Source organism: Salvia splendens, chromosome 11, assembly GCF_004379255.2.
Source record: "Salvia splendens isolate huo1 chromosome 11, SspV2, whole genome shotgun sequence".
Taxonomy (NCBI): Eukaryota; Viridiplantae; Streptophyta; class Magnoliopsida; order Lamiales; family Lamiaceae; genus Salvia; species Salvia splendens.
Genome location: NC_056042.1, coordinates 10,069,057 through 10,083,252, shown reverse-complemented (window position 1 = coordinate 10,083,252; position 14,196 = coordinate 10,069,057). Strand labels below are relative to the sequence as shown.

The 14,196-nt window shown below is 44.7% G+C and overlaps 1 protein-coding gene across 1 annotated transcript; it reads left to right on the top strand.

The window, feature by feature from the left end:
* The first annotated feature begins 7,994 nt into the window (after positions 1-7,994).
* Positions 7,995-9,961, top strand: LOC121754415. Its single transcript, XM_042149778.1, has 3 exons — positions 7,995-8,906; positions 9,363-9,497; positions 9,905-9,961. The coding sequence occupies exons 1-3, from the start codon at positions 7,995-7,997 to the stop codon at positions 9,959-9,961; spliced, it is 1,104 nt and encodes a 367-aa protein (XP_042005712.1).
* Positions 9,962-14,196: the final 4,235 nt, after the last annotated feature.

Here is a 14,196-nt window from a genome sequence, read left to right as displayed (position 1 = left end):
TAGAACCTGCTTTCAAAGAATCCTCAACCCTCTTCTACTGGGTAGTATAGTGAAGGTAGGGGTCGAATCCCACAGAGATGGTGCGCTAAAACTATTGCGGTGATATTCTGGAGGGTTTGGTTAGCTACCACGCTTTGGGTTGAGACTTATCTAGGCTGGAATTTAAAGTAGTACTCTACTGACTAGGAGGCGGGAAAGGTGTTGGACATGCGGCTGTGTACGTGGAAAGTGGGGAACATGGTTTTTGGCTAATAAATGTGGAAGGTACGAGTTTACTATAAAAGGTTAAACAAAATATCAGAGGAAAAAGAGGTAGTTAGGTGACTAGGCCTACAGGTCTGAAAAGTAACAGCTGAAAAGTAAGGAAAAGTAAAAGACAAAAGCAAAAAGTAACTAAAAAACAAATGTGGTCCCAAATTTGGATGTGGACATTGTCTTCTCCAGCAAGTCTGAACACAAATCAAACAACTCAGGTTCCATGAACGAGTAATGCAGATTAACAACTTCACAAAAACAGATCTACAATCTAAAATCCAAATCAGAAGATTAAACACTAAAACTGCAATTATGCTTACTGGTCAACATGCAGGGTGGCAGAAATCACGTAAACTGGGTTTTCGCACTTAACTAATTCAGATCTAAAATCTAACAGCTATCTAGACTTGCAAACTCAGAGAAATTAACTACAGAAGTTAAAACATGCGATTCCACACTGGAAATTATCGTAACAGCTAGATCTAAGCTATCTAGGCAGAAAGAAGAAAAAACAACGATACAACCGAACGAAACAACTTCATAGCAATTTAGAAAACGTTTGGATCACAACCAAGACTTCAAAATAAACAAAATACTGGAATGCAAAAGATCCAACGTAGGGAAAACGAACAAGATTAACTAGAAAGCAAATAAATATTGTTTTTGCCACTCCGGGCGATGAAACTGTTGACACTGCGAGACACGCTGGACTGGAACGAGAACTTCTGGAACTCCGGAGACTTCTAGAACTCAAGTGATCATGGTGTTGGCGAGGAATGAGGCTCTGGACTGGGCTGAAGGACTGAACTACCGAGAGAATTCTACCTAAGAATGGATGATGATGAATGAACGCCCCCCTTCTCTCTCTCCATGTGGCTTCCTTTTATAGGGAGGCTTACCCTTGATTTTAGGGTAAAACCTTGTGGTGAGATGACTTCTTTGCCCTTAATTGTGGTTGATCAGTCCCAGCTATCCTTCTTCTCCATCTCGAGCCATTTTTGCATGTATACTGGTCAGTACGTAATCGTCCTGACGCCCTCTTCACCTGAAGTATTTGAAGCTTTGCCTACTGGCTAGAACACTCAACCTGCACACTTTGAGCAACTGTTTTGCAGATATAATCAATTATGCACATCATACTGACCAGTAACCAAGGCCTAGAATACGACTTATCAATCTCCATCTAACTTTTGGACCACTTTTGCTTTTTAACCACTTTTTACTTTTGTCCTTTACTTTTCAGCTGTCACTTTTCAGATCTGTAGGCCTAGTCACCTAACTACCTCTTTTCCTCTGATATTCCGTTTAGCCTTTTATAGTAAACTCGTACTTTTCATATATTTCCTGAAACCTATGCTCCTCACTTTCCACGTACACAGCCACATGTCAACCATCTTTCTCCCCGCCTCCTAGTCAGTAGAGTAATATCTTAAATTCCAGCCTAGATAAAGTCTCAACCCAAAGCGTGGTAGCTAACCAAACCTTTCCAGAATTTCACCACAATTCCAAAGCGCATTCATCTTTGTGGGATTCGACCCTTACGTCCACTATACTAGTCAGTTGAAGTGGGTTGAGGAATTATTGATACCAGATTCAGGCATAGCTGGGGTTCCATCCTGATCAGTAGGATACATCCTGTGCTCGACACGACACCTGACACAAACCTGCTCTTTCAAATGGCGCCGTTGCCGAGGATGAATGGCGTTATTAACTGTTATTGTGTGTGAGACTTTGGCGTACATATTGTGGATAATTTTTCTATTTCTTTTTATTTAAGTTTATGAGAAGCAGTTCGGCTCCTGACCAGTGGAGACCGAAGATACTTCAGCGAGGATCTATACTCGTAACCACTTGATCCGGCCTGTCGGCAGCTTTGTCTGATTTAGGTTCGAGTAGTGACGAAGAACAAGACACCATAGAAGGAGGAATACCAGACAATCCAAGGCTACAATTGGAAGGCAATCCAAGGAGAATGGCTGACCACGATGATGACGATCCAGAGATCGGAACGCTGAATGCGCATACCGAAGGAGAACCACCACAAGCTATAGTAGTCACCCCGGGGCAGACAGCCTGTGATGTGAAGCCCCATGTTATTGCAATCCTGCCTACGTACTGTGGAAAGAGCTATGAAGGCCATTACGAATTCCTCCATGAGTTCTGTAAGATTTGTAGGGCACAGAGAAGGCCAGCAGGGGCGACCGATGATGACTATAGATTGAAGGCTTTGCCGTTCGTTCTAAAAGGGGAAGCTAACACCTGGTTCATGCGACTGCCCCCCAATTCCATTGAGAGTCGGGCAGATTTCAAGTCGGCATTCTTAGGGGAATTCTTCCAGTCATCAAAGACGAGCGCGCTGAAGAGAGAGATCACTGGTGTGAAACAAGGGTATGATGAACCCTTGAGTGACTATTGGGCGAAATATATGAGCCTCTTGGATGCATGTCCGAATCATCGTATGGCCGATATAGAAATACTTCATACCTTTTATGAGGGGATGAACAAGGCAACAAAGGACCTAGCAAACTCCTCGTCAGGAGGAAGTTTCACGCAGTTAAGGGTCAGTGAAGCTAAAAGAGTCCTAGGGAAGTTATTGAGTGCAAAGAAGGAGTACGACAATTCAAGAGATGGTTACAGCAGAGAAAGGATTACTAGTGCCTTGTCTACTGACCAGGAGCACAAGTTAGAGCAGAAGATAGATTTGAAAATGGACGAATTGAAGAAGACACTCCTTAGCGCGATCGAGAAGAACGCACCACCCACTTCCCCAACTAGGAACTACAAGGGTACAGAGCAGGGAAATCAAGGACCAGGCTATGATCAGCCTAATGATTTCGTCAATATGGAGCAAGTCAATGCTGCGGGGTACTATAATTCTAATGGGAAGGCAGTAGGACGCACCATGGAGGGACCATCCGAACTTTTGATGGGGAGACGGGAACCAAAATCAGAGCCAAGATCAAGGTCAGAACCAATACAACCCCCACCCGAACCAGAATCCCAACCGTGGCCCAGCAAATCCTGACCACCAAGCCAACTGGTCAGGAAGGAACCAACAAACCCATAACCAGAACTCACAAAACCAGAACCCGAACCCTGTTTATATACCACCCCACCAGAGAAACATTCAAAATTACCAGAATCAGCCTAATCAGGGTCCACAACATCAGCAGAACCAAAACCAGTTCCAAAACCAAAACCATAACCAATATCACCAAGACCAGTACAACCCTCCTGGCCAGTATAACCACTACCCATCTAACCAGAACCAGCAAAACTTTCAAAATTACGAACCCAACCAAAACCCCCAGTATAACCATCACCAAGGACTAAATCAGTCCCAATATCCTAACAGGTCGAGGAGATCTATGGAGGACATGATGGGAGAGTTGCTTGCTTCGCAGCAGGGCATCAAGGGTGAGTTGCAGTCCAATAATGAAGTAGTGCAGGGGATGCATAATGCCAGAAGGAGCATAAAGCGAACATTGATATGATGAATAGGCAGTTGGCCTAGCTGGCAATTTCGATGGGTGAGTTAAAAGGGAATTCAGGGAAACTCCCGTCTACAGTCCATGTGCCTGAGAAAGCAAACGTGAGCAAGGTCAGATTGCGGTCCGGTACCTCCTATGAGGGGCCCAAACCAAAGAAGTCCAGTGGGGAATCAAGTGGAGCAACATTACTGAGAGACGTTGTCTCGGAAGAGGAGCTACACAAACCTCTACCCCAAATGCAAGATCCATTTTTCTTGAGTGAAGAACCGTCGAGGAATAGTGAAATCGGAAGCAGGCACCCCAAGGTGGACTCATCTAAGGAAAAAGAACTGACAAAGGAAACTCCAGCCCAGAATGTGCCCGAGAAAGACTCCGGGAAGGCTGTCGGGGAGCTGGTCGAAGAAGAGAAAGGGAAAAAGCCATTCCCTTATCGTTTCGTGACCAAGAGGAAGAAGGAAAACCCAGTGGATTACATGTCAACCAGAAGCTACCCCCACTTGGAAAATTTATCAAAGAATTCATAGCCGGGAAAGCCCAGAAGGATGGGAAGATCATGGTGGAAGGGATAGCGTCAGCAATTGTGCAAGAAAAGCTACCACCCAAGAGAGCAGACCCAAGTATGTTCACTTTGCCTATAACTATAGAAGATGTAAAAATCGAGCATGCAATGTGTGATCTGGGAGCTTCTATAAATTGTATGCCATTGTCAGTTTATAATCGGCTGAAGGGAATAACGTTATCTAGCACTAGGGTATTAATCCAACTGGCTGATAGGTCGTGTATAAGTCCTGAGGGAGTGTTAGAGAATGTGTTGGTGAGAATACATGATTTTACTTATCATGCTGACTTTTACGTGATCAAGATGGGTGAGTCTAAAGCTAGGGAGTCTAGCGGTATTTTGTTAGGAAGGCCATTTCTTAGGACAACCAAGACGATTGTAGATATGGCTGAGGGAACAATTTGTATTGATTTTCATGGAGAAAAGTTTACCTTTGATATCAATGAGGCCATGAAAAAGCCTATCGATTCTGAAAATCTATGCTATAAGGATGTAATTGACCCTCTAGTCCAAGATTTTCTTGAGACTGAATTATTGCAGGAAAAGCTACAAGCATCGGATGTATATGGGCAGGCTGATGTAGAGGCAGCTGCATGGTGTGACCTGATCAGTAGCCAAGGGTTAACTGATGAAGAGAAGAAGGAGCTATTAAGGACTTCTGCCAGAAATCAAAATTTATTGGAGCCACATAGGCTAAGCTACCAGTCAGTACAGATGAACTCTTAGAGGGAAAATTCGAAAAGGAAGGGGATGCTGCAAGAAACCCTCTCCCAGCAGACACACTTCCCCCATAAGTTGAATTGAAGAAGTTGCCAGCAACCCTGAAGTATATGCCTTTCTCGGGGAGGAAAACTTATATCTGGTGATAATAAGCAGTAGCTTGACAAAGGAGAAAGAAGCAAGGCTACTGAACGTTCTAGGCCGGAACATGAAAGCAATTGGATGGAGCCTTACAGATTTGGTGGGAATAAGCCCTGACGTCTGCATGCATCATACTAGGCTTGAAGAAGGGGCGAAGGCACATCGAGATTTATAGAGAAAGGTGAATCCCAACACGCGGGAGGAAATATTGTAGGAAATTTTGAAGTTGTTGTCATTAGGGATTATCTATTCGGTGCCCGATAGCGAGTGGGTCAGCCCTGTGCACATGGTCCCCAAGAAGTCCGGGATTTAAGTGGTTCAAAATGAGAGGAATGAGCTGATACCGACAAGGCTAGTCACTGGTTGGCGGATGTGCATAGACTACCGCAAGCTGAACACCGCGACCAGGAAAGACCACTTCCCCCTACCGTTCATCGATCAGATGTTGGAGCGACTGGCTGGGAAGAAGAACTTTTATTTTTTGGATGGGTACAACGGGTATTTTCATATTTACGTGAATCCTGAAGACCAGGATAAAACTACCTTCACCTGCCCGTTTGGAACCTATGCGTACAGACGCATGCCGTTCGGACTTTGCAACGCTCCGGGAACATTTCAGCGATGCATGATGATCATATTTTCTAATCTAATTTAGGAGTGTATAGAAATATTCATGGATGACTTCACAGTCTACGGAGACTCTTTCGACTCATGCCTTCGTCATTTGGATGTAGTCTTGGAGAGGTGTCGGGCGAAGAGCCTAGTCTTGAATTTTGAGAAATGTCATTTCATGGTCACAGAGGGCATCGTCCTAGGGCATGTGGTGTCAGAGAGGGGTATCCAGGTGGATCAAGCCAAAGTGGACATCATTTCCAAACTACCTTCTCCTACTGACCAGAAGGAAATAAGGGGTTTTCTGGGGCACGCGGGATTTTATCGCCGATTCATTAAAGACTTCGCCAAAATTTCCCAACCCCCTCACCAGACTTCTCCAAAACGAAGTAGAATTCAATTTTGATGATCAATGCAAGTCTGCTTTCAACTTGCTCAAGGAAAAGCTGATATCCGCACTGATTATCCGGGCTCCCGACTGGGATCATCCGTTCGAAGTGATGTGTGATGCCAGCGATTATGCAGTTGGAGCGGTTCTGGGTCAGAAGATTGAGGGAAAAAGGTATGCGATCTTTTATGCATCTAAGACATTGAATTAAGCTCAAAGGAATTATGATACCACTGAGAAGGAGATGCTAGCCGTTGTTTATTCATTCGAGAAGTTTCGGCAGTATTTGTTGGGGTCAAGGGTCATCGTTTATATTGACATATGGGGGATGGATTTCATGGGGCCTTTTCCCTCGTCGTATGGGAACTTATATATCTTAGTTGCAGTTGACTACGTCTCCAAATGGGCAGAGGCCAAGGCCAAGAGCACGTGTGAAGCAAGGGAGGTAGCCAAGTTCCTCAAAAGTAACATTTTCAGTCGATTCGGAGTACCAAGAGCCATAATATCTGATCAAGGCACCCACTTCTGTAACCGCACCATCGAAGCCTTGATGAAGAAGTACGGTGTGCATCACAGACTATCAAGCCCCTACCACCCGCAAGCAAACGGACAGGCAGAGATCTCTAACCGAGAGATAAAGAAGATTCTGGAGAAGACCGTCAATCCTTCCAGGAAGGACTGGAGTATGAGGTTAGAGGATACTCTATGGGCATATCGCACAACCTACAAAACCCCCATAGGAATGTCCCCGTACCGAATCATTTTTGGAAAGATGTGCCACTTACCAGTGGGAATTGAGCACCGAGCATACTGTGCAGTACAACAAGTGAATATGGATGGTATAGCCTGTGAAGAGGAAAGGAAGCTGCAGCTGCAGGAGTTAGAGGAACTCAGATTGGAGTCGTTTGATTCAGCCATGTGGTACAAAGAGCGAATCGAATTGTGGTACGACAAGAATCTGAGGACCAAGGATCTTCATGTTGGGCAGAAAGTACTACTCTTCCAGTCGAGGTTGAAGCTCATGCCTGGAAAACTCAAGTCGAAATGGACAGGGCCTTATGTCATCACCGCACTCCGTTCTAATGGAGCAGTGGAGATTTCAGGGAGTCTTCCTAACTCTGAATCTTTTATTGTGAATGGGCATAGGTTGAAGGTATTTAGGGCCAATAGTGATGTGGTTGTAGTGGATGAGATCCCACTGAAACCACATACTCAGGTATCATACTAACCGGTAGGATAAGGATTTGGATTCTACTAAGCTAGCTCCTTTAGCGTAATGTACATATGCTGGCAAAGTAGAATTCCAATTTTCCTAAGGAAGATGTAAATATGGTACATATGTGGTAGTTAATTAATTCGAACCTTTGCATGCTAGTTAATTTAAGAAAACCCAAAAATATTTTTTTAGGACCTCAAATGTTAATTAGGAGTACGTACTGACCATCAGAATACCATTTTGGTGAAACTCCCCAAAATATAGGGGGAAATTATTATAGGACAGAATTTGAATTTGGGGCTTGCTGCAGCTTTGCAGGCGGGCAGCGACTGAAAGGGCGCGTGAGCAGAAAAAGGAGGGGCGACCACCAATCAGAGAGCCAGCTTTCCCAACCGTCTCTCCCTCGAATCGGCGCTACCTAAAAACCGCCTACAGCCGGTTACAACCCATACCTGACCTATTCCTACCCCATTATCAAATCATCCGTCCCATTTTCACTTCACAAACCCTCGCCTAAAGTTTCTCTCTGCAAAATCTTCCGACCTTCCACAGAAAAAAAAAACGAAAAAAAAACCAACACCCCATTTCCACCGAAAATCACCGATCTAAACCATGGGAAAGAAAGCTTGGGCGAAGAAAGTAAAGGGCGAGAAATCTACTGCTCACCGCAGGGAAGAAACCCCAGAAGCGCAACCGCCCGTGGAAGCGCGACCTCCGAACCCGCCATCTCCGGCGCCAGTTCCTCAGGCGCCGACGATGATTTCTTTAGACGCCATGGCGGAGTTTCTGCGACTACAAGACCCTATTCGGGACTGGACAGCGGCGTTGGCCGGTTTCAGTCAAATAAGGGGAGCAGAGGACGTGACCAGAGGAGCCCCATCTGAACCGAATGTGCAATCCATGGTACAACCAACTATTTCCATTCCGATTTTTGCCGAAATTTTACCAGAAAGAAAATCTCCATCGGTAACCGTACTGCCAGAATCTTCGGAAACTCCACAACAAAGTGATTCGATGGAGGTTGACCACATATCCGCCCATTACGATTCCGACTCAGATGAACGTGAAGCGAGGAAGAGCAGGGAACAGGGGAGCCTACAGGGAGACGATGAACCAGAGAAAACGCCGGCGGCGGGGACCGTTTCTCAAGGGACGGCGAGGGAAGAGATAGATTTAGATGAGACGGCCAAGAAACAAGGCCTAATGACGGATGACGAATTCCAGGCGATTTTGGATAGAGTAAACCAGAGGGAAGATGATACTGCCACGATGGTTGAGGATCTAAACCTCACATCTAGGGCAGTAGAAAAAGATGAAGAAGGCAGGGCAGGAGAGAAAGAGCCAGAGTCAGTGAACCCCCAGACAGAGGCGGGGAAGAATGATGTGCATGTGGAAGCAGAAGAAACAGAAGCAAGACCAGAAGTACCCAACCCAGTGGCACCACCGGTGACGAAACTGAAGGCCGTCAAGAGGAAGTTGGTGTTGAAGGGCGAACCTGAGGCTAGTTGGCCAAAGCCGCAAAGGGTATCTCAACGATGCTTAGGAAAGTGGGCAGCTAGTAAGGCGAAGCCGAACACAGAGGCAGATCCGGTGGAGATCTTGAGTGATGAGGAAAGGGCTACTCCCACAAAACCTTGGGAGGAGTTTTTACCTAATACTGGCTTAGACGATACTGCAAGGGAAAACGAAGCGGTCTCTCCAACACTGAGTGGCCAAGGTGAAGAGGCTGACAGGATGGCTGAGGGTCTGGACCTCGCATCCAGGTCAGTAGGCAACAAGGAGACCAGTCCTATTGCCCAGGATCAATTTTCAACACAAGCTGAGAAGGAACCCGAAGAAGAGAAAGACAAGGATAATGGAGAGGAAGCTAGATATCAGGAAGAAAGGAAGCGGAAGGGGAAGGCCCCTATGAAGAAGAAGCCCAGCAACAAGAAGCCACGTACAATGAACACTGGCATAGTCATTCCTGAGTCAGTTCAGCGAGCCCAGGAACACCGGAGGGAACAAAGTGATAGTGAATACGCTGTCAGTGAAGAGTCAGAATCGGACATCGATATTTCCTTAGAAAATGAGGAGTGCTGTGAGCAACAGCTTCCGCACGATCATCGGGAGCTAGTACATCCCCTGATAGAGAGACTGAGGTACCGGCGCTGGACAGTGGACCTTACTGATGATCTGGTGGAGGAGATGAAGCTATTCGACTCGAAGGAGCTACAAAAAGTTTTCTATATCAAGGATGAAGGGAGTAAGCAAGTGAAGAGCGTAAAGGTACTTCATATTCCTTCTTTAGATGAGTTGGGTGCCCGCGAGCAGTTTCTCTCTTATTTGCATGCGTTAGGATTCGAATGGTTGTTGGAGAATGGGAATCCAAACATCAGTGTTAGATTAGCAAAGGAGTTCTATACCACATTCCGATTTAGGGTCACAACAGATTTGGATGAGGTTTATATAAGTTTCCGGTTGTTTGGAGGGGAGATAAGCATGAATCTGATTGAATGGACAATACGTTTGGGGATGTGTAGTCTGGAGGAGGCGATAGGATCGAAGTGGCGGAGCAGGGAACGGGGAATTCCCCGTAGACACGTAGACTTCGAGCCCCAGGAGGCATGGGAGGAGTTAACTCACCCAGCCTCTGGGGAATTTGCATCCACTCTCTCTCGCTCCATCCATTTCAATAACCCAATCCTACGCCTAGTCCAGCTTCACTTGGACTTCAATTTGTTGGGGTAGTCGAACTCCGCAGTAAGAACATCAATGACAGAGTTATACCTTCTGTGGTGCGTGAAGCGCGGAAGGAAATTACATCTAGGATTCTGGACAGCGTACCAATGCCATCTAATTGCCACCCACCCAGCGAGAAACCTCACTCTCTGCCATATCTTGGGAGTGTTCGTCAAAAACAACATCATCATCACGGAAGCCGAAGACTTATCCGACCAGATCATGGTGGATCCTCCTGGTCTGTTTGATACACCGTTCTTTGTCCGAACGAACACTGTGTACATGAGGCAGGGGATACCGCATTTCTATGCAATGGGAGAAGAAGCTATACCGACGGGGAGATCTGCAGCACATCCGGGGACACAAGATCAGGAGCAGAGACAGGAAAGGCTAGAGAAGGCAGTAGAAGGGTTGGCGGAAGAGAATCGACAAGCTAGGGCGGAATTGGCTCGCCTGACTAACGTGATGGAAGGAATTCTGAAAGAGTTGGGAACCGGGAAGTTAGTACGAGAAGTTGGAACAAGCGTCCATGGAGGCCAGGATGATGAACCCATGGGGACCGAGACAGAAGAAGAGAAACAAGAGGAAGGAGATGCCGAAGAGTCGGCAGAATCTGGGAACAAGCAGTCTGAGAATGAGGAGGAACAACCGAAAGAACCACCTGCACAACAACCTGCCCCGCGAAGGAGCAGGAGGAACAAGTGACCAACCATACTGACCAGCTAATTTTCTTTTTATTTTCAGTTTTTAATTTTTCGTATTTTAATTTTGTAGTATGTGAGCAAACCCCTTTCATAACACTTAGCATATACAATAGTCTAAGTATGAGAAGTAAAGGGTTTGCTATTTTTGGCGCATGTGTTTGTGTTTTCTGTTTTCTTTTTCGTATGCATGTCAACTCACACTTAGCCTATTATATAGTCTAAGTGTGAGGTGTTTGTTGTATATATATGTTTAGGTTTGATGGTTTCTGTTTAGATTTTAAACTCTCCCACTTAGCCTATTATATAGTCTAAGTGTGAGAAGTTTTTAGTATAAGTATGTCTTATTGTGTTTTGGTATGTCTGTGTTTCAGCCATACTGGCCATTACCTTTTTTCCACTTGACAGTCTCTTCTGAGGGCAGACACATGTGAAGTGGGAGGGGGAAATACACTGGCCAATATGACACGTGTACATATGTGTTATCTGTGTTTAAGTGTTTGTGTAGTGTCTAGGTCTAGTTTTTTATTTGATTAAAACTCAACTGTCTCGAACTGACGGTGAGGGGAATTGAGGGAGATAGGACATGCTGGAAATTGGAAACCACCCCCCTTAGTATCTCCTAGTCAGTATAGATGGTGCGAGTATGAAAGAAAAAGCCCACACTTAGAGCCAAAACACAAAAGCCCTCTTAAAATTTGAGTCAAAAGCCTAAAGTGGAACAACTTTCCACTAATTCAGAAAAGAAAAGAGTGGTTGCCACAAGGTGCCTAGGGTAAAGTGACCGCGTGTAGCAACACTGAAGGCAGTAGGAACTACCTAGTATATATATATATATATATATATATATATATATATATATATATATATATATATTTTCAACCCTTAGAACCCCACTTTCTAGCCATATATACCCAGATATAACCCCTAGCCCCTGGAATTGTATGTGTGCAAGGCATAAGGCAAGGAGGCAACTGGCCAGAAGGACATACAATATAGAAACCAACTAGAGCAAAAAGAATTGAGAAGCAGGGAGAAAATCGACCAGGAAGTCATTCCAGGCCCAAAAATAATAAGAAGAAAGAAGGAAAATGTGAAGAAAATGGTCGAAAACACTTGACCACAAAAAGAATGAGAATGAATAAGGGTGACGAAGCCACAAGACGCTACTGACCAGTTGGGAAGCAACTTTGGAAAAAGTCCAGCAAAGCAGAAGTGACAGCCGAAAGCCTGAGCGCACACAGTCCCCCCTGCATCAGAATAAAGTAATGGTTTTTGAACCTTAGAGACTTAGGAACAACCACCCCAAACACTATAACCCAATAGCCCCGTTACGAGCCTAAAAGACCTTCAGTAGCCGCACGTGAGATCTAAGTCCGAAGCATCTGTGGTTCAGCGCTATCAGAGAATACAGTCCTAACATCCCCAGTGAGGAGTGAGCGACTGAAAGAATCCAGTGTTAAGCCGAGAGTGTGGGTGATCTTGACAAGCGGATGTACTGACTGAGAAGGAAAGGGGGGGGGGGGGGCGGCAGAAATTCAAGGCTGTCTAAGGCCGGATTGCACCTGATCCCAATGGGAGAGATGGTTGAAAATATAGCCCAATTGAGTTGTGTTAATGTGTTTAAGTGTCTTTAGTTCTGTTTATGTGTATGTGTCCGTGCTTATGTGTTTTTCTTTGCGCCATAGTTTGGGTCTAGGTTAGGATAGAGTCGGTCAGGGGAGTAACCAAGCTAGAATTCAACTTACTTCTTTTGTTGTTCTTCACGCTTGAGGACAAACATGTAGTAAGTGTGAGCAGTTTGATAAGTCGTATTCTAGGCCTTGGTTACTGGTCAGTATAATGTGCATAATTGGAATATATCTGCAAAACAGTTGCTAAAGTGTGCAGGGAAGTGTTCTAGCCAGTATGAGAATGTTAGGAGAATTCAGGTGAGAAGGGAGTCAGGATGTTGCTATGCTGACCAGTATGCATGCCAAAAGGCTCGAGATGGAGAAGAAGGATAGCTGGGAAGATCAGCCGAAAGCAAGGGGCAAAAGAGTAATTTCATGTTTGAAGTCTACCCTAAAAATCAAGGGAGGCCTCCCTATAAAAGGAAGCCACTTGGAGAGAGAATCATCATCGACTAGTTCATCAACTCCTATGCTTAGTTAACAATATTTCTTCGGTAGATCAATCCTTCAGCATTATCCTTCATATTCTCGTTCCTCGCCGACAGCCATGATCACCTGAAGCTCATCAGTTCGCCGAAGTTCCACATCCTTTCGTTCCAGTCAGCATGTTTCGTAGTGTTAACAGTTTCATCGCCCGGAGTGGCAAACAATCTTTATTTACTTTCTTAGTTAATCGCACTTTGTTTTCTTACGTTGGATTTATTGCACTTTCAATATTTGCTTACTTTGCAGTCTTAGTTGTGATCCAAACGTTTCTATGATATGAAGTCATTTTTGTGCATCGGTTCTTGTCTGATCTCGTTCTTTTCTGCCTAGATAGCTTATATCCAGTAGTTACGGTAATTTCTAGTTGTTGCGAGCATGCTTCCATTTCCGAATTGATAGATTTGAGTTCTCGAGTTCAGTTTGCTGGTAGATTTTAGATCTGAAATGGATAAATGTGAAAGCCTAGTTTACGAAGTTTCTGCCACCTTGCATGTCACCCAGTAAGTTTAGTTGCAGTTTCAGTATTTGATCTTTTGATTTGAGGTTTTAATTGTAGATCTGTGTTCATGAAGATGTTAATCTGTGTTTCTATGGTGATAATTCTGGATTCGCTGATCTGATTTGATTCATGTTGAAGAGGATAACATCTCCATCCAACTTTTGGACCACTTTTGCTTTTTAACCACTTTTTTACTTTTGTCCTTTACTTTTCAGCTGTCACTTTTCAGATCTGTAGGCCTAGTCACCTAACTACCTCTTTTCCTCTGATATTCCGTTTAGCCTTTTATAGTAAACTCGTACTTTTCATATATTTCCTGAAACCTATGCTCCCCACTTTCCACGTACACAGCCACATGTCAACCATCTTTCTCCCCGTCTCCTAGTCAGTAGAGTAACATCTTAAATTCCAGCCAAGATAAAGTCTCAATCCAAAGCGTGGTAGCTAACCAAACCTTTCCAGAATTTCACCATAATTCCCAAAGCGCATTCATCTCTGTGGGTTCGGCCCTTACGTCCACTATACTAGTCAGTTGAAGTGGGTTGAGGAATTATTGATACCAGGTTCAGGCATAGCTGGGGTTCCATCCTGATCAGTAGGATACATCATGTGCTCGATACGACACCTGACATAAACCTATTCTTTCAGCTTCACAGTAAGTTTTAAAAATTGAGCATTTCCATCATACTTGCATCGTTCAAACTGATCAAGTTTTTGCAATCAAGTGTCTACAT

Excerpts from the sequence above, each read along its gene's own strand:
- LOC121754415 (XM_042149778.1), top strand. The coding sequence starts at position 7,995 with ATGGGAAAGAAAGCTTGGGCGAAGAAAGTAAAGGGCGAGAAATCTACT. Across the intron at positions 8,907-9,362 it reads GTTGGCCAAAGCCGCAAAGG|CGAGCCCAGGAACACCGGAG; the intron begins GTATCTCAACGA and ends GAGTCAGTTCAG. Across the intron at positions 9,498-9,904 it reads CGCACGATCATCGGGAGCTA|TCTGGAGGAGGCGATAGGAT; the intron begins GTACATCCCCTG and ends GGGGATGTGTAG.